Source organism: Nerophis ophidion, linkage group LG26, assembly GCF_033978795.1.
Source record: "Nerophis ophidion isolate RoL-2023_Sa linkage group LG26, RoL_Noph_v1.0, whole genome shotgun sequence".
In the NCBI taxonomy this organism is placed as follows: Eukaryota; Metazoa; Chordata; class Actinopteri; order Syngnathiformes; family Syngnathidae; genus Nerophis; species Nerophis ophidion.
This window is the reverse complement of record NC_084636.1, coordinates 29596319-29619641: the sequence shown is the minus strand read 5'-3', so window position 1 is coordinate 29619641 and position 23323 is coordinate 29596319. Positions and strand designations below refer to the sequence as shown.

The window sequence follows — 23323 nt, the reverse complement described above, 5'->3', positions numbered from 1 at the left end:
GCCCTCTATCGGACTACTGCTGCTACTGTTGAATGGGCCCAGTGGTGCACAGTACGCATGCGCCCATCGCAATGTCGCCAAGGAGAAATTGTTAAGCTGATGAGTAACTATTTAAACAATGAAATAACCTCATAAATATCATAAACACACACCCTCCACGTTTACTACTGCCTCGGCTTTCACTAACCGCGAGAAGAAGAACAAGGACGGCTATGGAGAACGTCAAACACTTCCTCCAAGGACTTCAACCGGACAGCCAGTGCGGGTCAACCGCTCTTGTCACCGGGGCTACCGCCTGCCTTGCCGGGGCTCTGGTGCTGCTGGCCCGGACAGTCGACGGCCGCCGAGCCGCTGGACGAAAAATCCAGAAGGCCAAGAAGCTGAGAGAAGACCAGCTGCTTCGAGCCTACCAGACTGTTCTTCACTACAAGCAGTCGGTGAGAATCACATTTGGCAACTAGAGTAGTAAAGTAAAACATGTATAAAATACTATCCATCCATTTTTTAAACGCGTATTCCCTTTGGGGTCGCGGGGGGCGCTGGTTCCTCTCAGCTATAATCGGGCGGAAGGCGGAGTACACCCTGGACAAGTCGCCACTTAATCGCAGGGCCAACGATAGACACACAACATTCACACACTAGAGCCAATTCAGTGTTGCCAATCAACCTATTTTTTTTTTCAAATCACCGTGGCTGTAAACTCCATTATTCTGAAAATGTGGCACCAGTATTACTAGCAGTACGCAAGGAAACATTAGAAAACAAATATATAAAATGATGTTACAGACGTACAGTGTACATTTGAATTAATTGCACAAATACAAATCTTTTTAAACGTTTTGAATTAAATGGTAAATGCGTTGTACTTGTATAGCGCTTTTCAACCCCTTTTTTAAAGGACCCCAAAGCACTTTGACAGTATTTCCACATTCGCCCATTCACACACTGACGGTGGGAGCTGCCATGCAAGGCGCTCACCAGGACCCATCAGGAGTAAGGGTGAAGTGTCTTGCCCAAGGACACAACGGACGTGACTAGGATGGTAGAAGGTGGGGATTGAACCATTAACCCTCAGATTGCTGGCACAGCCACTCTACCAACTTCGCCACGCCGTCATATTTTGTTTCTGTCAAAGTTTGTTGATGACGAACCCCAAGATGCAGAGATGGAGGAGGGCATGGAGTGAGAAAACATGGTTTTAATATAAAAAGCTAGAACAAAACCAAACAAAGGGTTCAAACCAAAAGCGCGCACGTGGGCGGATAACAAACAAAAGGCCTAGCGTGGAAGCTAACAGGTATCTAGCAGGAAACAGAAAAACATGGAAACAGCTAATGGCTAACAAGAAAACACAAAACCAAAAAGCTAGGAGAAAACAAACTACAAATAGCTAACAGGAACAGCTTACCGCTACGACGACATGGACAAATAGTAGCACGACAGGTAGTAGCTGTAATGATGACATCAACACGACAGGTAGCAACGACACAAGAGCGACAATAATCCAGCACTGACTGGAGGAACAAAGCAGGTAAAATAGGAGCGGGCTGATTCACCACAGGTGTGGCCAGGTGCCAATCAGCCGCAGCTGAGGGAAAACAGCACACAGGGAGACAAACAGGAAGCTGAACCAAAATAAGAGTGCTGACAGGAACTAGGACAGGAAATACTAAACACACAGAAGAAAAACTAAAACACAAACAAACTGTCAGTGGTAAGTATGACAGTTTCAGGCTAAGCACCCTTTGGTGTGAGAAATTTCAAGTCAATAATGGAGGGTGGAAGGTCATACTTTTGGTTTTAAAGGCCTACTGAAATGAGATTGTCTTATTTAAACGGGGATAGCAGGTCCATTCTATGTGTCATACTTGATCATTTCGCGATATTGCCATATTTTTGCTGAAAGGATTTAGTAGAGAACATCGACGATAAAGTTCGCAACTTTTGGTCGCTAATAAAAAATCCTTGCCTGTACCGGAAGTAACAGACGATGTGCGCGTGACATCACGGGTTGTGGAGCTCCTCACATCCTCACATTGTTTACAATCATGGCCACCAGCATCGAGAGCGATTCGGACCGAGAAAGAGACGATTTCCCCATTATTTTGAGCGAGGATGAAAGATTTGTGGATGAAGAAAGTGACAGTGAAGGACTAGAAAAAAAAAAGAAAAAAAGACGAGGACAGTGGGAGCGATTGAGATGTCATTAGACACATTTACTAGGATAATTCTGGAAAATCCCTTATCTGCTTATTGTGTTACTAGTGTTTTTGTGAGATTATATGGTACCTTAAAGTCGGAGGGGTGAGGTGACCGCCAGTGTCTCAGAGGGAAGCCACGTTTCTCGACGAGGCAAGGCAGCCGGGCTGAGATTTTTATTTTTTTCCCCTTTACGTATTAAGCATCCGACGGTCGATGGCGGCCGGTGGAAGGAGGCAAAAGAGTCCGCAGCTGCAGTAGGAACGACGCAAACTCTCCGCTCATGTCTACAGTAAGAGCCGAATGTAAACAAGGAAACACCGGCTGTGTTTGTGTTGCTTTAGGCGGCCGCAATTCACCGCTTCCCACCTACATCTTTTTTCTTTGACATCTCCATAATTCATTGAACAAATTGCAAAAGATTCAGCAACACAGATGTCCAGAATACTGTGTAATTATGCAATTAAAGCAGACCACTTATAGCTGTTATCGGTGCTGGATCAAAATGTCCGCTACAATCTGTGAAGTCACGCGCACGCGTCATCATACCGCGACGTTTTCAACAGGATACTCCGCGCAAAATTTAAAATTGCATTTTAGTAAACTAACGTATTGGCATGTGTTGCAATGTTAAGATTTCAACATTGATATATAAACTATCAGACTGCGTGGTCGGTAATAGTGGGTTTCAGTAGGCCTTTAATACCAGCGCCACCTTGTGGTGTGTTTGTCAGAAGAAAAAAAAACACAGGCAACACAATTTTGACAAAGTTGTACTCATTTGTGTGCAGAGGTAGAGGAGTTAACTTACACATTTTTCACCAGATTGTTTACACACGACAATAGTACAACTATGTTATCAATCCATCAATCAAAAGTTTATTTATATAACGTTAAATCACAAATGTCTCGAAGGGCCGCACAAGCCACAACGATCCCACATCAGGGCAAGAAAAAACTCAACCCAATGGGGATACAATGAGAAACCTTGGAGAGGACCGCAGATCGTGGATCTAGTTATAGTGTGAGAGTCCAGTCCATAGTGGGGCCAGCAGGGGATCATCCTGAGTGGAGACAAGTCAGCAGCGCAGAGACATCCCCAACAGATGCAGAGATGAGCGGTCCACCCCGGGTCCCTATTTTGAACAGCTAGCGATCCATCTGTGGTCACCTAACAACCTCTCCACGCAGGAGAGGGGGGCAGAGTAGAAAAGAGGGACGGCAGATCAACTGGTCTAAAAAGGGGTGTCTGTTTAAAGGCTAGAGTGTACAAATGAGTTTTAAGATGGGACTTAAATGCTTCTACTGAGGTAGCATCAGAGTATTGGAGCCCGAATAGAAAACACTCTATCGCCCGCAGACTTTTTTTGGGCTCTGGGAACCACTAATAAGCCGGAGTTCTTTGAACGCAGATTTCTTGCCGGGACATATGGTACAAAACATTCGGCAAGCTAGAATGGAGCTAGACCGTGTAGTATTTTATACCTCACTGTTTTTCTCTTAAAAAAAAAAAATCAATTAAGGTTTGCTTTTTTTGCGTTTGACATGAATACAATATATATATATATATATATTTATGTATGCATGTATACATATGTAGTTATATACATATATATATATATATGTGTATGTATATATATATATATGTATATATCCTTTGACAAATTCCATTTATATTCACTCAATTAAGCCACAATAGCTTTATAATAAGAAAGTAGCAGTCCTATAAATATTTATTGATAATTGTTGGGTTTTAATAACATTTCCCAGGTATTTAAAAAACAAAACACAAAAATGCTGTCCGTCTTAAGAATACACAACATACAGTATAATATGCAAATGACTTCAAAGACAGTGTGTCTTGTATAGGAGATAGCCTTGGAAAAACATTCAAGTGCATCACTGTTAATTATAAAAGAATGTTTACTCCTCAATATCAATGTTATCATAAAACAGTGTCATGTAATAGATTTTCAACTTGAATTGTGTCTCTGACTCTTTTTCAGCACCCAAAGATGGACTCTGCTCTCGTTTTGTCACTTTCCATGGCTGAGCTGACAGAAAAACTTAAGGGTGACCTTCTGACACCCGAAGATGTTTTTTACTCCTACATGGAAAAGGTGCGGAGTATCAACTATAGCTCAGCCTTCAACTATATAATACATATTTGAACACATTCCCATTAAGTTGTGTGTTTGGCTCTCAGGTTTATTGACTTGACTTTGGAGCTCAAGGTTCATAAGAAGAACAATTGAAGTGCCACATTAATCATTATCCAGGGAGGAAAAGATCTGGTGTTGGATCATAATTACTTTAATTCCGCAGGCTCTCAGTGTGGACAAAAAGCTGAACTGCTGCACCGCAATTCTGCTGGAGAGCTTTGACCAGCTTAAAACTCTGGACCCCAACAAGCGAGGTCTCCTGTACGGCGTTCCAGTTAGCATCAAGGACAACATTGCATACAAGGTAACCTCGAAAGTTGGCGGATTTCCTTCCCTACTGCCAAATATGGCCACACAATACACCTGCCATATGTAGCGATACAGTAGATTGACATGGTATCAGCACAAATGTATATATCTAGTATTTTTATAAAAGAGAGTACACCACTTCCCAATTCAGCCACCATATTATTACAGTATGTATTTTCAAAAGACAATATAATAGAAAGTAAACTTGGATATACTTCCTACCTACTCAGTGGCCTAGTAGTTAGAGCAGGGGTGTCCAAACTTTTTCCACTGAGGGCCGCACACTGAAAAATCAAAGCAAGCGGGCGCCATTTTCAGATTTTTTTTTTTTAAAACCAATACAATATGTGTATAAAAAATATACATTTAGGCCTCCACTCAGAGGGTTTTGGTCAAAAAAATAAATAAAACGTGTCATTATTCAATATTATTATTTTCATTATTAGTCAACTTTTAAATCTCTAGATCAACATTAGGAAAAAAATGGAAAAAACACAAAATTTGCAATATTTTCAACCAATAAAAATTTTTTTAGGTGGAATATTTGAGAGGATATAATAATTGGAGCTGTCACGCCAAATTTCTTCTCCCTACAAATACCTTCCCCCCCCATTTACTTCCGAGGTCATGATTAATACAGACATTTTGTTAACGCTATATTATAAAAATATAACGCTATATTATAAAAATACAGACGTTTTGTTAACGCTATATCATAAAAAAATTTAAAAAACAATTTACAAACACAAGCTATGGGATGACATAAGAGGAAATGTGACCCCGGAAGTAAATTCATCATCCCATAGCTTGTGTATTTTAATTTTTTTATAATATAGCGTTAACAAAACGTCTGTATTTTTATAATATAGCGTTATATTTTTATAATAAAGCGTTAACAAAACGTCTGTATTAATCATGACCCCGGAAGTAAATAGGGGAGGGGGGGGGTTCTAGGGAGAAGAAATTTGGCCTGACAGAGCCTTAATTTTGGATTTTGATTCATTATTATTTTTTGAGCAATAACACTTAAAAACAAATCACACTAAAATAATTTGGGATCCAAAAGTGTCCTACTCAATAAAGTGTTATAAAAATAAATTATATATATTTTTTTACCGTTTACTTTTAGCACAATAATCTCGAGATCAACTTCAGATCTACCCGTCAATTATTAGTTATATTGTTGTTTATGTTTTTTGTTTGTTTTAGGCCCTTCTTTAAAAAAAAAAAAACAGCTCAGTTTTTTTATATGTCCAAACACAAAATATGCAACATTTTCCCCAAAAAATATTTCAAAGTGGAATATTTAATGTGACGTAATCAGAGCCTTGAAAAGGTCAATAATTCAAAATGACCTTGATTTTGATTCATTGTTATTTTTTAAAGAAAGAAACATCCTGCATGGCAGCTTAGTGTTATAAGAGTAAGCATTGCAACAATGTCTTGTTACATTTCACTGGTTTGCTCTTTTATACCACTTTTTATGTTTTTAAGTTTTTTTCAATTGTATTCCTAAAATGTGCAGTGTGGCCGTTAAAAAATAACCCGTGGGCCGCACTTTGGACACCCCTGGGTTAGAGTGTTAGTTGTGAGTACAAACCCCGGCCGAGTCAAATCAAAGACTATAAAAATGGGAGCCATTACTTCCCTGCTTGGCACTCAGCATCAAGGGTTGGAATTGGTGGTTAAATAACCAAAAATTATTCCCGGGCGTGGGACCGCTAATGCCCACTGCTCCCCTCACCTCCCAGGGGGTGAACAAGGGGATGGGTCAAATGCAGAGGACATATTTCACCACACCGAGTGTGTGTGTGACAATCATTGGTACTTTAACTTTAACTTCAGGGTAGTCCATGTGCAGCTTGTATAGCAGTATACATTTTCCACCCACTGAAAAAAGTCAACACACAGCCATTATTGACTAAATAACAGGCAGCACATTTGTTGGCATTTATTTTTCCCCTCAACGAACCACAGCTCCTCAGTGTAGGCAGCGTTTATGCACCGTGCCTGACTGCACTGTAGGCAGGACAGAATTATCAGGCTACTCACTTGTGTTGCCAGCTATTTTGACTAGAATGTGTGTTTTCAGGCCATTTATACTGCTATACAAGCTGTACAATGACTACTCTAAACTACCCAAGTTTACTTTCTATTAGCTGTGGGTACCTTTCACATTTGAAACGATGCAATACCAATTTCCAGTACTTGGGAGACTATACCGCTACTTAAAGGTACCAATGTTTGGTACTTCTGTGTGTTCATGTGTTGAATAAATGTTGATTGTATAAAAGTGTTATTTTTTTAGGTAACATAAAAACATTTTTTTAACCTTCCTCTTGTGTTAGCTTTCTGTTACCATCTCTTATGTTAACGGGTCGGTTTTGACCCATGTCTTAAATCAGCTGTAAAATACACTAAAAACAATTATCTATCATCCAATTTGTTTCTCATCCCTTGGTTACCTCGTTAGGTTTCCTTATCCATGAAAATATTGGTTTTAATATTTTTGGTGTGAGCCATTGGGCCTTTTTTTGTCAGTATACCCCTCGATTTCAATTGAAAAAAATGGTAAAACGAACCTCAAGAGAATCGTATAAATAAAAAAAAGGTTGTTGTGTTACCTGACCATTACTGAGGGGTATTAGAACACATCTCTTAAATAAATTTGTTTTATTTATTGTTTCATTTTAATAATTTTAACATAGTAACAACTCTATACTGAATTGACCTCAAATGTCTGGACATTTTAGTTTTTAAATGCATAAAAGAACCACATAAATTTTGTTTGTTTTTGTACTGGATAACAAGGTAAAATGAGAATCCACTAAAGCTCACATTATTGGGAGAGGAGCTGGCCGTCAGTGCGTTCAGTTTTGGCTCTACTTAGTGCTTTATAGTCTTATTTTTATAACTGGGTCAAAACCGACCCTAACAACACCAAGGTCATAATTTCAACCAGAGCATTTTATAATTTAGTGAAACAAAAAAAACAAGTTTTATTTTGTTGAAATAGAGGTTCCTGACAAAGTCAAAAATCCTTGATGCATAAAAATAAATTTATGTGGTTCTTTTATGCATTTAAAAACTAAAACGGGTCGGTGCCGACCCTAACACAAGACAAAGGTTAACATATAACAAATAATGATAATGACAAATTCTGTGTTGTTTTATATTGATTTCTTACACTTAATTTGCAAGTATTAGACTTTGCATTCAGTTGCCATTCCGAGACATTAGATGGCAGTGGTGTGTTGCCTATTCAGGGAGTAGTCTTTGCCATTAAACCAAATCTAGTCTTTTATTGCGCCCTCCAAAGTGTTTATACTGGTAGTATTGTAAGTATTACACACCAGCTGTTTGATAGTAACTTACATCTTAGTTTTCATTACCAAATTTGGAGGTGTTGAAATCATCATATGAAATAACAAGACTTAGACTTCCTTTTATTGTCATTCAAATTTGAACTTTACAGTACAGATAAGAACGATATTTTGTTGCATTAGCCTGTTGTAGTGCAGGATAAAAGCTATTTTATCTTTTTTTTAATAAGGTGCAGAGTGTTTGCATTTACAAAAGAAGGTGCAGATATAAATAGATTTACTGAACAGATAAATATATTGCACTTTTGCATATGTATCCACATTTACGATGTATGATAGATTTATTTTGTTAATCAGTAGCATTTTTATGGCAAATCCAATTTAATTAGCATCGAGCTAGTACATTTTGAAAAGGGGAGCCTTACGTTGCGTTCAAAGTTTTTCTATTAGGCATAATTGCCTTGTCGGCAGTGCCGCCCCCCAACTCCAACCCGAAAACAACAACAACAGCAAAAATTAATAACTTTACTCAACAAAACAGCAACAATACAAACATTTGCAATTTTTGAAATAATTGTGTTCATGAATACATCTTATTCGTGTAGGGCACATGCACAATCTGGGTGATTGCCCATGCTTTTAGCTCGGTAGTCAACGCGCTCGCCTCTCACAATGGCGACCAGGGTTTTCGCCCAACTGGGAGCAGTCGGGAAAAAACTGCACAGCTGAGAGAGAGAGTACACCCCTGATTGGGGCTTCTGCGCAGGTAAGTCCGTACATTAAAGCGGCCCTGGTTGTTGGCATTGAAAATTGAAACAAAACCTAGAGGCAGTCCGGCTGAGGCCTGCTTGAGTGCTGCTTGAGTGATAGCAGTCTCCAGAGAGATCTGGAGACTGCTATCCACGCCTTCATCACACACCGGCGAGACAACAACTCGCTGTACGCTGGCATTGATCACGCATCACTGCGCCGTCTGTAGCTTGTGCAAAACGCGGCTGCCTGTCTTCTCACCAGCACCAAAAAACGCGAGCACATCACTCCACTGACTCCCTGCCTGTCACCGCATTGATTTTAAATTACTTTTAATTGTTTTTAAATCCCTAAACGGCCTAGCCCCTACTGCACCATCATACCTCGTCTAGAGCCCTAAGGTCAGCTGACCAACTGCTGCTGGCGGTCCCCAGATCCAGGCTAAAGACCAGAGGGGACAGAACCTTCTCCGTTGTCGCCCCTAAGCTCTGGAACAGCATTCCCCTCCACATTAGGTCAGCCCAAAGCCTGGGGGTCTTCTAAACCCTTCTTTATCTCTTCTCGCTGGCCTTTAACCTGAGCTGAGCCTGCCCACTAGGCCACCATTTCTAGTCCCCGCCACCACTTCGCTTTAGTTTTTTTTTTTCAATTTGTCGCACTTTTATTATATCATTATTTTTATCTTGCAATTTTACTTTTTATCCGAACCCTTTCTTCGTATTTCTTTTGCACTATTTTGTTTAGCTTATGCATTGTTAATGTTCTTTGTCTTTTTTTTTGTTAACGCTTTTTAACCTGTAAAGCTCTTTGGTCCAATTTTGAAATTGTTGTAAATATGCTATATAAATAAAGTTGCCTTGCCTTGCCTTGTTTCCTCGCCGAGTGTGTAAGATTGCGTCTGAAATGGGACGTGACGTCACATGCAACAAATTTATCGAAAAATGGCACTGTTTGATTTTACGTGAATCGATACGCGTTAACAATGGAATTCAGTCGGTGCCTGCCTATAAAAGTACCAATTTTGTTACCCATCCCTACTTTCTATAGTATTGTCCTTTGACAAGATATGATGTAAAACACATTTATCTCTTCATGTCGTCCCGCCACAACAGAACTACGATTCCACGTGCGGTCTACTCATCAACATGGACCATCCAGCCAAGAGTGACTCTGTGATTGTGGAAGTCCTGAAGAGACAAGGCGCTATTCCCTTCGTGAAAACAAATGTCCCCCAAGGCCTGTTAAGGTAAACATTATGCCGACCACCACACCATGCAACCTTTACGTGGAGCCTGCTTTATAGCTTGTCTCTGGTGTTCTGTATGTCCCCTGCAGCTACGAGTGCAGCAACGTCATCTATGGACAGACCTTGAACCCACACAACCTCCAGAAGACCAGCGGAGGTTCATCCGGTGGGGAGGGGGCTCTCATCGGTGGTGGCGGCTCCTTGCTTGGCATAGGCAGTGACATCGGGGGCAGCATCAGAATCCCTGCTGCATTCTGCGGGTTCTGTGCCTTGAAGCCAACGGCGGGTCGACTAAGGTCATCCTCCCAATTTATTCACTTTTATTTTCTGCTATAAAATGTTGTCTTGCTTGGTGCGTAGCGTGCGTGGTGTCAGCAGTGCTAGCCCTGGGCAAAAGTCAGGTGAGTCACGACATTACGGTTGCGTCCTGGCAAACTGAGCCCGCAAGAGTGAGACTGTTTCTCCTTGAATTTAGTGCGGAGTTCACCAGGGCCCATGGCCAAGGATGTGGACAGCCTGGCACTGTGCATGCAGGCACTGCTGTGTGACCACATGTTTGACCTAGACCCCACTGTCCCACCTGTCTCCTTTAATGTACAGGTACGTGCTCTACATTGTTCATTGTTATACAGTTTAACCTTGATTTATGAACTTGGTTCTTGAACAGGGTTTGTAAATATACAAGTTTGTATAGAGCACATTTCTGTATAAGAAACAATGTAAACATTAAGGTAGGTAGGTAGGTCTTTATTGTCATTGCACAAGTACAACAAAACTTTGTTTTCAGCACAAACCCGTTATATTAGACAAATAAACAGTGTACAGGGTTACAGAACAGGAACGCTGATGGGTCGCCACAAGGCACTCCGTAAAAGATGGGAAAAAGGTAAACGCTGGGGGAGGATGAGTAAAAAAAAATACAATCTAGACTGGGTTCTTAAGGGGGCCCAGTATGGAATGGGAAAAAAAACTCCATTGCAAAGCACGTATACATAATACAACGTACATCTCGAGATTTGCAACAGAGGGGAGAGTGGAAGGGCTACGGTGGAAAGCTGCAGCTCTTCAGGCGCTGCCCAGCCGTCCATCACCCCTAAGGGATTCGCGTTTAGGGCGTTGGACGGGGTAAGTGTGTGTGGCGTATATTTTTGTTGATGCATGTGTGTGTGTAAGCCTGCTGCGTGTCTCTATTCCATGGCCTTGGTGTTGTGCTGCTGCTAGTCGGTTCAAAGTCAACAACAACAACGGGTGTGTCCATGAGAGACAGGAAGGGAGTTTGTGTCTTTTCCGCACTGTCCTTCAGGAGAGTTTCGAAGCCAGGGAAACAATCCAAATTTGCTTTTCATTTTAAATTGTCTGACTGGTCCTCAATATTCATCCTGCAGGGTAAATAGTTCAATGTTATCCAAATCACAAAAGTGTCCACAGTTCTTCCCGCATCCTCCAATCATTTGTGGCAGCTTTGGAGTACTTTGAAGACTGCCAGCAACTTCCAATTTGTCTGCAAACCAGAGCAACACTTACTCCAATCAGCAGATGTCCTGTTGTCATAATTCCGAACTGGTGGATGTCTTCACATTCTCAACTGGAAGGGTCGCCAGGCACGTGGCACTTCTTTTTCCAAGAGTCCGTCGTGTGTCCAGCAACAACCGCTCCGTCACGACAAGCAGATTCCCTTAAACCCAAGATCTTGTCAATTTCGTTGAAGCCAGTTATTTAGTTCCAATGTTTAGATTTGGAGAGCAACAAGAAAGTTAAGACAAGACAAAGAAGCAAGCAGGAGAGATAAGGAAGAGGAAAGAGGACCGTCCGCCGCCCTCAATGAGTGCTAGTGAGAAAAAAAAAATAGGTTCCACTCTTAAAAAAGGCCATATTTTAGTAAATGTATGTACACGTGAAACACAATATAAAGTGCTATACAGTATTGTATATCAAGCAAACACTAGTTGAACTGTCCTCATTTTCAGCTGCTGTGCCGACTCGCACACATAAACTGTCACTATCTCTGTGGTGCACTCACAGATTGAAATAAAATTAAAAAAATACTTATTGTTACTTTAACAGTCAGGTTGCTGCCATGATTAGAAATAATACATAAAATCCACTTTACATTGTTGATTAATCTTGGTGTGCAGCGAAAGAAAGGGAGTGTGGGCAGTGACGACAACGCTGTGGATGCTTCCTGAATGTTTCAAACCACACGCTGCGTGTCCATTGCTTGAGCAGAAATGTAAAAATGCTATAAAAAGGCTAAAAACTTAGCATTTATCACAGTAACTATCGACAGCCCTCCTCTGTGGACCGAATAATAACTGGACATTGATAAGCCCACACAAAATGACTGTGCTGCTGGGCCAACAATGATAAATGATAAATGATAAATGGGTTGTACTTGTATAGCGCTTTTCTACCTTCAATGTACTCAAAGCGCTTTGACACTACTTCCACATTTACCCATTCACACACACATTCACACACTGATGGAGGGAGCTGCCATGCAAGGCGCCAACCAGCTCCCATCAGGAGCAAGGGTGAAGTGTCTTGCTCAGGACACAACGGACGTGACGAAGTTGGTACTAGGTGGGATTTGAACCAGGGACCCTCGGGTTGCGCACGGCCACTCTACCACTGCGCCACGCCGTCCCCGAGTGGATGAAACATTTGTACTCTGAGAAGAGATTCTTAAAAAAAATTATAATTGTATTTGATTTGTTTGTATTTCACAAAATTTGTATAATGAATGGTTTGTTAATCAAGGTTCCACTGTATTACAATACTGTATATTGTATTACATACACAGTATTAGGTTGTTATTCATTATTCGTTAATGGTTTTGTGCTATTTGGCAATACTAGTTGTGGCTGGAGGAAACTTTCTGATATATATATATATATATATATATATATTATTTTTAACTAAACAAGATGGCAGTAGCTACATGTACAGTACATAGATACTACAGTACAAGCATCATGAGTGGTCAGCATAAAGCGGATTTATAGACCTCTGCATGTTCTTAAAAATGTAGGTAGTGCAAATACTACTCAGATTTTAGTGTGAAACTCATGCGTCTGCTGTTTAAAATTAATTAATCGGAAGTATTACAGTAATCCTTCATTCATGCCTGTTGATTAGTTTTGGGACATGACCGCAACAAATTAATACATATTCGCGAAGTAGGAATTATTCATTATGATTTTTATATTTTCTCAGCTTGAACATAAAAATAGTTTACTACATTCTAAATGAGAGCCATCTAGACATGCAATAACACACTTCATTCACTTTTACACTTTTTATCCGATATAGCAGTTCTCTCCGAAGCTAAGCCAATGAGTGGCCACAATACTGAACAGTGTGATCTGATTTTTGAGTCTCCTCTGGTGGCTAATACTACTGTAGTATTTTATTTTTTGTACTTTATTGAGAGAGTTTTCTACATGAAAATGTTTAGTTTAGGACCAACATATGGAATAGTATGCTTAAAAAGATCAAAGTCTGTGATGTGGGGACGGATGACTGTTATGCTGACTAAGCAGTTTGCGTCCTACCACAATTACAACATTGGTTCTATTTGTACCTTGTTGTTGAATAGTGACTTCAGGGTCACACTTATTAAAGTTGTTACACAGCTTATTGAGTTTACAGCTTCTCTCCAATGAACAGGACTTTCTGCTCTTGATTTGTTAAGTTAACCAGCGTTGGTGTGCAACAATTAGCTTCATAACAATACAAAAAAAGTACTGTACCTTTGTGTTTATCAGATGTACAAGAGCTCCAAACCTCTGAGGATCGGCTACATTGAAAGCGACTGCTTGACGCAATCCACACCCAGCATGATCCGAAGCATGAGAGAAGTCAAAGCTCTGCTAGAGCAGGCGGGACACACTGTAAGAACCACACTGCATTAAAAAATGGAAGATGTGTTCTTTATCGGAGTAAATGTGAAATGTGCTTTAAAACCTCTGCATGAAGCTGGTGCCATACACTCCTCCGAAGATGAATTATGCTTTTGAGCTCATCGTAAAGGGGATCTTGGCAGATGGTGCCTCCACCCTGTTACAAAACTTGTGAGTTGTTTTCCTGTTTGACATTGTACCGGAAAGGCTCCCTTTCTCTCTCTACACTTAATGTAAATATAGTGTTTATTTTCCCAAACCTCAAACAGGATGGGGCAGTAATTGGAAGCTGGCGATAAATGGAGACAAAGCGTTATTTCTGAAATGTGAAAACTGCATATAAGAAGTTTATTTTTTTTTACTTGACTAATGATTTGGATAGCATAAGAAAGTGGAAAGGGAAATTACATTTATTAAGAAGTGTATTGCACAACACAGCAACAACACGACAAATGTTATAATAGTACAATTAAAATAATGAAAATATTTAAAGCAGCCTTGTCAGTACAACTCTTAATTAGTTTGCCGGGTGGCTCAATGAAACCAGTTAGACGAGGAAAGCAAACAAAGCAATAACATAATTCAATTTGAAAAAAATGGTCCAACAGATAAAAGTAAAACATAAAGTGTCTTAAAGGTCTAATGGAGAGATTCTCAAACTGTGGTATGTGTACCAGTAGTGGTACACAGGCTCCATATAGTGGTACGCCAAAGAATCACTTCATTAGATATTAAAACACAGTGTTACTATTCAGACTGTGTGTAATGTTACAGTGGCCAGTAATACTAAGTATACTTGTTAAGGAAAACCTGTACCTTGTTTTTAATGACTACGTAGGCCTACTACTCTACTGTATTTTAATGTTGGTCATTATGTTGGTCAAGTGTTTTCTGAGGTGGTACTTCGGGGAAAAAAAATTGAAATCTAATAGTGTAATGTATTTATACAAATTAATTTTATTGAAAGTTTAAGTGGGTGTATTATTGTGAGTATATGTGGATGTAATTACATACGGTATATGTATCTTGTATTTATATACTGAATATTGTTGTATATCAAGTGATTATATATTGTATTTTTGATCAATTAGTATATCTTATTGATGGACACACAATATGTTTTTATTTTGAATTAAATACTTTTACTTGTGTTTTTTTACAAATGATTAATGTATTGGGGAAGCTCTTTTTTTTATTTGAATTGTGTAGATGAGGAGTATTTTGTGTTTTGTGTGTATTTTTGTGCAAGTGTAACATGCATGAGTTTCACCCGATCATCCGAGTAGCAACAACCAACGTTTTAAAGCGCATGTTGAGGCAGGTCACTTTTGATATGTCGGATGCAACTATTTGTATCCATCAGGATGTTTTAGGTACTACAGGAGACTTGGCAGGTGATAGAATGGAGCTATTGTGCATTTACGGCATGCATGTAACATTGTGAAAGGTAGCAAAGTGGCTTACATCGTGTGGTCTTGTAAAGCTCTACATTTATACTCTAAAGTTAGTGTCCATGTTTGTTTTAGGTAATACTCTCTCTACATGTGTTCAGAGCTTTTGAATAGCTCGAAATTATGAACGGTGCAGTTTTGTTTGCATTTGTGTAATAGTCACAACTCTTGCAACAACTAGCTGCATATCACCTCTGATTTTAATTCTACACTTTCTCTCCTTTTAGTAAGGGTGGACCTATTGATCCCTGTCTTAAAATACAAGTGAGGCCTTACTATCTTCCTGTATGGCTGAAGAAGACCCTGTCCTTCCTGTTGAAGCCTCTGGTCAGTGGAGTCGTCTTCTTATTTGCTGCTAGCACTCAATAGACATTCCATTAGGCGCCACTGCATGGTTAATGACATACTGTCCCAAAAATCCTGTCCTTGCAAAGATAACCATACTTATTTTTTATTATATTTAAGATAAGGTTTAATATTGTGGTTGTCATTAGCATTGCTTTGCTGTATGTACTGAGCATTATTTTGAATATTTGGGCTACCTTATTTAGCTTGCACAATAGCACAATCATTTCAATTTCCTCGCTGTTAGACTGCTTCCTGTTTATATCGGAGGATGGATTCTAAACGTCATACTTTTCTGACTTATTTATATTCAAATGTAGTGTTGTTCTACATTACATATCCTTGGTTTTATTGGCAGCCATGTTTTCTTCAGTCTGCCACAGTTGTGTAGATATACAGTAACCAGTAGCTTACAACCACTATAATGTCACTGTGAAGTGAACAAATTATGGGCTCTCACTGTATACTGCTTTGAGTCTCTTGAAAGGGGCTATAAAATAAATCCAATCAATTATTAATCATTATTATTTATTTGGCGGTTTTCAAGGGACTCAGATACTGAATTAAGAAACATACACTATATACACATATATGCATATATATATATATATATATATATATATATATATATATATATATATATATTCTTAGGCAAAGCATTGTGTTTATTTAGAATATTAATGCTATTCAGAAGAAGTTATTCCATTAGTTCCCATATTTTAGCCTATACTTTGTATTGCTATGAATTTTGATAACATTGTGTATGTTGCTAATAGGGGTGTCCAGATATCAGCAAAAAAAAACATCGGATTATATCAGCTTGTAAGTATAGTCTCTGATATAAGGTCTGTTATAAGCTGCCCTGCAGCATGTTTACTTCTACCAAAGACTATAAAAATGGGACCCATTACCTCCCTGCTTGGCACTTAGCATCAAGAGTTGGAATTGGGGGTTAAATCACCAAAAATGATTCCCAGGCGCGGCCACCGCTGCTGCTCACTGCTCCCCTGTGGGTCAAATGCAGAGGATAATTTCACCGCACTTTTAACTTTATTAGAACCAGCCCGCAGGCCACAGCCGCCTGCTGCTGTTTTGCACGCACCAATACTCCATCAGTGTTGGCACTAGGAATTTTCCAAATGGGGTCCCAGGGACCCCATCGAGTCATAAAAATTGGGTCCACCAGTAAATTTTTAGGGTCCCACTTTTTTGTAACAGTTTTGAAAACAAATTATAAATGTAAGCATTATCCTGATATAGCACACATTCTATATTGTGTTTTGGAAAAATGTTGTCATACATGTTACTTAATTTGTTTAAAAATAATACAAAAGTTGTCTTTATTTTTTAGCTTTAATGCCATGATTTTAATAGTCCAGCCCGCTTGTGCACAGATTTTCCTCCATGCGGCTCCTGAGCTAAAATGAGTTTGACACCCCTGTTTTAGACGGTTAATAATAAATATTTTAGTGTTTTTCATACTTACCCTTAGGGTTGTTAAAAGTGTCAATTATTTGATATAAACACGCAAAAACACGCGTTTTTTTAGTATCGTTAGTACTTAAGACTGTCCAACCATTTTTCCTCGACATTGATTGTTGGCGTGTGAGCAGTTAGTGCTGTAGAAGAAGCCTGATGTCTTAAATAATGAGCTAGTGTTTCCCATAGTATAATTTATATGTCAGCCTGCCACAAATGCGGATTTGATGATTATGTTTCTCCTTCAGTCCACCTAATAACACACATCATACTCGGCTGTCTCGCCAGAGATAGACATAGCAGATGGGATCCGCAGTGTCACTTTAGCGAGGTACACATAAAATGTGAAGGAAGTGTGTCTTGCGTCTTTCATTTATTTGCTAATCAAATACAAGCGGTCATTAAAGGGGAAGTATTCACAGCGCGAATGAAAACGGAGATCCGCTACCACAAGCCTGGCAGAAGGTTTGCATACAATTGCCGTGTGCAACGCGTGCAGAAAACCTTCACAATGTTGCTACCCAACATTTATTACTTCCATTAGTGCTAAGAAGACAGTTTCGAGACACTTTTGTCGTTTGGCAGCACTTTGTCTTCCTGGTTAAATAATGTAAACCAGTGGTGTTAAAATGTGGCCATCTGCTGAACACAGCTCTTTATCATGGCACTTTGTAGAATTCATCCATCCATTTCCTACCGCTTATTCCCCTTGGGGTCGCGGGGGGCGATGGTGCCTATCTCAGCTACAATCGGGCAGAAGGCATTTCAATATAATTTTAAAAGAATAATATGAACAATACGGTTGTTTTTATGTACTTGAAGACTCCATACCACTGCTGTTCTTTTTAAATGTAAAATAATTGACTATTGTTGTTATTTATAAGCACAGTATTATTTGTTTTGATATACTAGGAGGTGAGAGGCAGCTGCTACTGCAATCTAAGTTATGTGCAAGAAAATGGTCAAAGCACCGGGATCTGAAGTACTTCACACTTTGAAACACTTTTCAATGAATTAAAATTACATGGGTATCGGTATACATCCATTTCCCACCGCTTGTACCTCTCGGAGTGGCGGGGGTGGCGGGAGCCTATCCCAGCTGCATTCGGGCGGAAGGCGTGGTACAACCTGGACAAGTCGCCACTTCATCGCAGGACAAAAAAACCTTCAGCTACAAAAGCAAGAGTCACAACAACTAACGACACAACACAATAATAACAGAGATAGACAGACGATATTCACACTCACATTCACTCACGAGGGCCAATTTAGTATCGACCTCTGACATTCTGGTATTGTGTCGACCTACTGTTGATTTTTAGATTAATTTCATTTGATCAAACCTTTTCTAACAAGCCACACTACAAAATAATTAAAGTATGTATAATTTGTGCCATCATTGTCATTGACCTCAATATTGATATCAGCCAGTACTTAAGGCTCAAATATTGGTATTTGAAAATGAAAGCGACATCCGTACTTGCAAAAATATATTACTTAGTGATTATTTATAATGTTATTAATACATATTATATTACGGTGTTCCAGTCTCCTCGTGGTTCTTTTCTCCTGGAAAGCATCAGCGGAATTGGGTAAGAAGAAGTTAATGTGTTGTTTTTCAATGACGATGACACCAGATTTTTTTTTCTTCTCTAATTTGGATTCTAGATCCATTCCCAAGCTGTGGAAGCATCACGCAGCTGTTGAGGTGATGCAAAACAGCATTTTACCACATGCTCATCTATGAACAGAAATATTGCACAATATAACCAATGTTGTAATAGCAATAAGAGCGCTGACGAGATCATTGTAAACAACACTTTGTAAACAAAGTGTTTCATATGTGAGTTTTACACTGACATCTGTGTACCAGGAATTTTAAATCACAAGCAGAGGTAGATGAGTACTTCAAATGACACAAAGTGATCTTGTTGTGTCCCAACAGGAGTACATTCAAGAAACATTAGCAGAGTGGAGAAAGTGCCGCATGGATGTGCTGCTGTGCCCAATGTTTGGACCCGCTTTCAACCTCACGTACTGCAGCAGGCTGAGCTGTACGTCTGAATTCATGTACCATAACGTCATAAAAGCACGCAAGCTCATTTTTTTTCCCCCTTCTTGTTTTGCGCAGTTCCTCTTTCTTACACGGCTATCTACAATCTGCTTAATTTTCCCGCTGGTGTTGTTCCCGTGTCCACGGTGACAGCAGAGGATGAGGATGAGCTTCGCCATTACAGAGGCTTTTTTCAGGACCACTGGGACAAGCTTTTCCAAGAGGTGAGTAAGTGGTGACTTCATTAATACTGGGAGTGGAAAACATCCATATTAATAATTACACCTATACAATACAGTAGTTTTATTACTGATTGGCATTTTCCCAGAGGCCAAATGTTGTTGTTTTTTTGTTTTTTTTTGTATAAATGTAGTTTGTGTTTATCCTTACTTGTGGTTCCTATTGCATTAAAATTAAAAATGATAATTATAATAAATAAATAAATGGGTTGTACTTGTATAGCGCTTTTCTACCTTCAAGGTACTCAAAGCGCTTTGACACTACTTCCACATTTACCCATTCACACACACATTCACACACTGATGGAGGGAGCTGCCATGCAAGGCGCTAACCAGCACCCATCAGGAGCAAGGGTGAAGTGTCTTGCTCAGGACACAACGGACGTGACAAAGTTGGTACTAGGTGGGGATTGAACCAGGGACCCTCGGGTTGCGCACGGCCACTCTCCCACTGCGCGCCACGCCGTCCCAATTAAATCAATGGGTTTTTTTTAACCTTAAGAACATAACCAATATTTTTGCAAACATTTACATAGTGGACTAGGTAAAAAAAAAAAGTAAATATTCAGTATTTCTTTGAATTAAAATGCATCCCTATATTTATTTGAGCAAAAATCCTGCTACATTATTGTCATAACACTCTGTACTTGTTTTTTTTTAATAATTGAATTGAGGTATTGTTTATCAAACATTCTGTACTTCATTGTACAAAGTCTCCGTCACTTTTTTTTACAATTTCATATATTCATTGACTCTTTAATCACTGAATAATCTCTACAAACCCTGTCTGTTTACTCTAATATTAATCATTTGTTGTACTTTGCTTTCCCTGTTAGTGTTAGTGAACAATTTGAACACAAAAATGAATAGATTAGCTGTTTCTAAAACATCAGAAATGGTTGGAATAAATAGGCTCGTGTTTCCTCCTACTCCTTTTCAGGCTTGATGAATAGTGAAAGTTCAAATTTGTGATGTACTTCAATTTATCACTTTAAGATAAGAAGGAGCAGAAAGACAGTTGGACTTAGTAGTTGTGTATTAAATACTGGAGTGCACCAAAGTTTATGTGAATTCACTTCTGTTTACAATGATAATAATAACACATTATTATTAGGAATGTAAAAAATAACGAGTTAACTCCATCCATTTTCTACCGCTTAATCCCTTTTGGGGTCGCGGGGGGCGCTGGCGCCTATCTCAGCTACAATCGGGCGGAAGGCGGGGTCCACCCTGGACAAGTCGCCACCTCATCGCACAGATAGACAAACAACATTCACACTCACATTCACATACTAGGGCCAATTTATCTGAGTAATCACCAAAAATACAGCATTAATTGTATTTATTTATTTATTATTTTAAATGAGTTTATTTCGGTCATATAACCAACCATTTTGTGTGATCAATTTAACAGTACAGATTATACATATTAACAATCATACACACAAAAAGCAAAAAGACTGACCAAAAAAAGGAATAGGCTGAAGCCAAGGCTTGTATTTGCCTATCCTATACATTCACTAAAAATTTGATTTCCTGAAACATCAACGTTAAAAAAAGATAATGGGATGAAGGTAATTGTTGCTATATTTTATATTTTTCCATTATTTTACTTTTCAAGGCTTTCTTAAACCTTAACAAAGAACGACATGTCTTCAACTCATCACTGAGCTTGTTCCACCATTTAACTCCTAAAACTGAAATACATTTGTATTTCATATTCGTTCTTACTTTACATATTCCAAAAATCAATATCCCCCATTACTCATGTGTGTATGCAGATTAATCATGCAATTTATTTTGACTGTACATGCTTCTTTAGCTTAACCATGGACGGTTACCTAAAAGGTAGCACAGGTTGTCACACGTGATCAAGTGAATGCAAACCAGTGAAAAGATGAGTGAAGAGACTTTAACTGGTGTGTTAAGACACTTGTGATTTAGGGCTATATAAATAAACTTTGATTGACTGATTGATCTGATAAAACTGTTATCAGGTTTTGAGCAAAAAAATGTAGTGCATTAAAGTAGCCTAAAACATTTTTTATTTCCTTAATGATATTCTTACAATAAAATTGCATTAGTGTCCAAATATTGTGCTCTCTTTGAAGTTTATTTAAATTACACAAGCGAGTAATGCGGCTGAAATAGGCTCCAGCCCCCCACCTGAACCCCGAAAGGGACAAGCGGTAGCAAAGGGATAGATGAATGAAGTAATAACCTGTGATGATTACAAATTCAAAAGTGAAATCAATCTGATTAAAAAAAAAAAAAAATCAATTGACACCACTAAGTGTAAGTGTTTCCTGTGCAAAATATTCAAATCGTGTATTAAACATCTAATAACAATGGAGGTAAATAAAACATTGCAATAAGAAATAACAAAGCAACAGGTTGCAGACATAAAACCAAAGCCAGAGAGCTGAAAGCAAACACCAATGAAACATTTTCACACTTTTATTTATTATTTATAAACTTTTTTAATCATACTCGAATTTAATTTGTTGCATGTTTTGTAGGGGTGCTCAAAAGAATGAATACACATCCGAATTGCGATTATAATTTATTCCGATTCTAAATCAAACCATGACTTTCGAAAACCGATTTTTTTTAATAAAAAAGTTTTAAGGCCATCTCCCTGCCTAATCAGGAACCATAAGGAGGTTTGTTTTTAAAAGTTTGTATTGTGGTTATTGTACCAAATAATACACTGTAAGAACCGGTTTGATCGAGAATTGTGTTGAATTGAGAATCGATTCTGAAACGAAGTGTCACCCCTAGAATGGGAATCGAATCGAGAGGTTCCCCCAAGATTCCCACCTCTAATGCTTTGTACTAAAACACATTCCTTGGAAATAAATGGTTCAATAATACATTTTTCAAGTGCAAAATGACATATTTAACACACACCTCTCTTGCGATGTGGCGTTGTCCTTCTTATTTGCGTGTGAGCATAAGATGGTTTTTCAACCAAAACAGTGCGGGTCACAATGAATGCAGACGAGCACCCTCCAAGTTTCTAACTAACCAGGACGTACAGCGCCTGTGGTTTAGTTGTAGTTTCACTTTTAGACAAGAGATGGAGACAGGAAACCGGGTTCATTTGTTTGTGTGTGTATTTGTGTGTGTGTGTAGGCGGTGTCAGGAGGCCAGGGCCTTCCCATGGCGGTGCAGTGTGTCGCCCCCCCGTGGCAGGACGAGCTCTGCCTGCGCTTCATGAAGGAGGTGGAGGAGCTTGTTAAACAAAGCAGGAAGTAAGCCAGGCTAGAAAAAGTTAGCCTGATCTAGTTAAATCACACATAAAACCTATTCCTCTTTGCACTCCTTTGGCTCCGCTATTCATATAACAGCAACCTGTGACCTCACAAATGGACACAACATTAACACACTCCCACATCTTGACGGTCTTCCATGCAGAGTGGAAGTTTGTTGTTTTGCTCCATGCTGGTGACGTCACAGCCAGGTGTCCCAGTACTTCTTCTCGATCGCACTTTAAAGAACCACGCATTTAATCCAAGTTAATTATTTTTGTTGGTAAATGTTCACTCCTTTTGCACTAATAACATAAAACAATGTTTAATTAAATGCAGTTTTCAACCAATTAACTGACAGGCTCTGACATTTCATCAAGCAGTGTGTTTATTTATTTAGCATTTGATTGTATTTCAATATATTTCTGTGACTGTTAAACAATGGACTGTACGCTTTGTATTAAACTGACCATCTATCAAAAGAAACGACATACTATAAATGCTCCAATTACAGCGCTAAAAGGGCAGGGGCGTTCATTGGAAGCAGGTGATAATCAGGGCGATGCTGTTATTTACCAGTTGGGGAAACTTCTTATATTATTTTCATTGGAGACTTA

The 23323-nt window shown here is 39.1% G+C and overlaps 1 protein-coding gene and 1 long non-coding RNA gene across 2 annotated transcripts; one reads left to right on the top strand and one right to left on the bottom strand.

Annotated features, from left to right (window-relative positions):
• Nucleotides 1-36: 36 nt before the first annotated feature.
• On the top strand, nucleotides 37-23192 carry faah (fatty acid amide hydrolase). Its single transcript, XM_061888071.1, has 15 exons — nucleotides 37-437; nucleotides 4206-4319; nucleotides 4525-4665; nucleotides 9856-9989; nucleotides 10079-10285; nucleotides 10350-10390; nucleotides 10465-10589; nucleotides 13754-13879; nucleotides 13965-14059; nucleotides 15567-15666; nucleotides 18712-18755; nucleotides 18832-18871; nucleotides 19109-19217; nucleotides 19295-19440; nucleotides 22591-23192. Exons 1-15 carry the CDS (start codon nucleotides 213-215, stop codon nucleotides 22711-22713), a joined length of 1770 nt encoding a protein of 589 aa, XP_061744055.1. The 5' UTR covers nucleotides 37-212; the 3' UTR covers nucleotides 22714-23192.
• LOC133543484 (uncharacterized) lies at nucleotides 10722-14157 on the bottom strand. The gene is made up of 3 exons (XR_009804389.1): nucleotides 13953-14157; nucleotides 13739-13877; nucleotides 10722-11664 (listed from the first exon to the last, which is right to left on the bottom strand). It is a non-coding gene; the product is annotated as an uncharacterized LOC133543484 (long non-coding RNA).
• Nucleotides 23193-23323: the final 131 nt, after the last annotated feature.

What these genes read in the sequence shown, in the direction of transcription:
- faah (XM_061888071.1), top strand. Translation starts at nt 213, where the DNA reads ATGGAGAACGTCAAACACTTCCTCCAAGGACTTCAACCGGACAGCCAG. An exon ending in TTTACTCCTACATGGAAAAG is followed by an intron (nt 4,320 to 4,524) that starts GTGCGGAGTATC and finishes TTAATTCCGCAG; the next exon opens with GCTCTCAGTGTGGACAAAAA. An exon ending in TAGAGCAGGCGGGACACACT is followed by an intron (nt 13,880 to 13,964) that starts GTAAGAACCACA and finishes CTCTGCATGAAG; the next exon opens with CTGGTGCCATACACTCCTCC.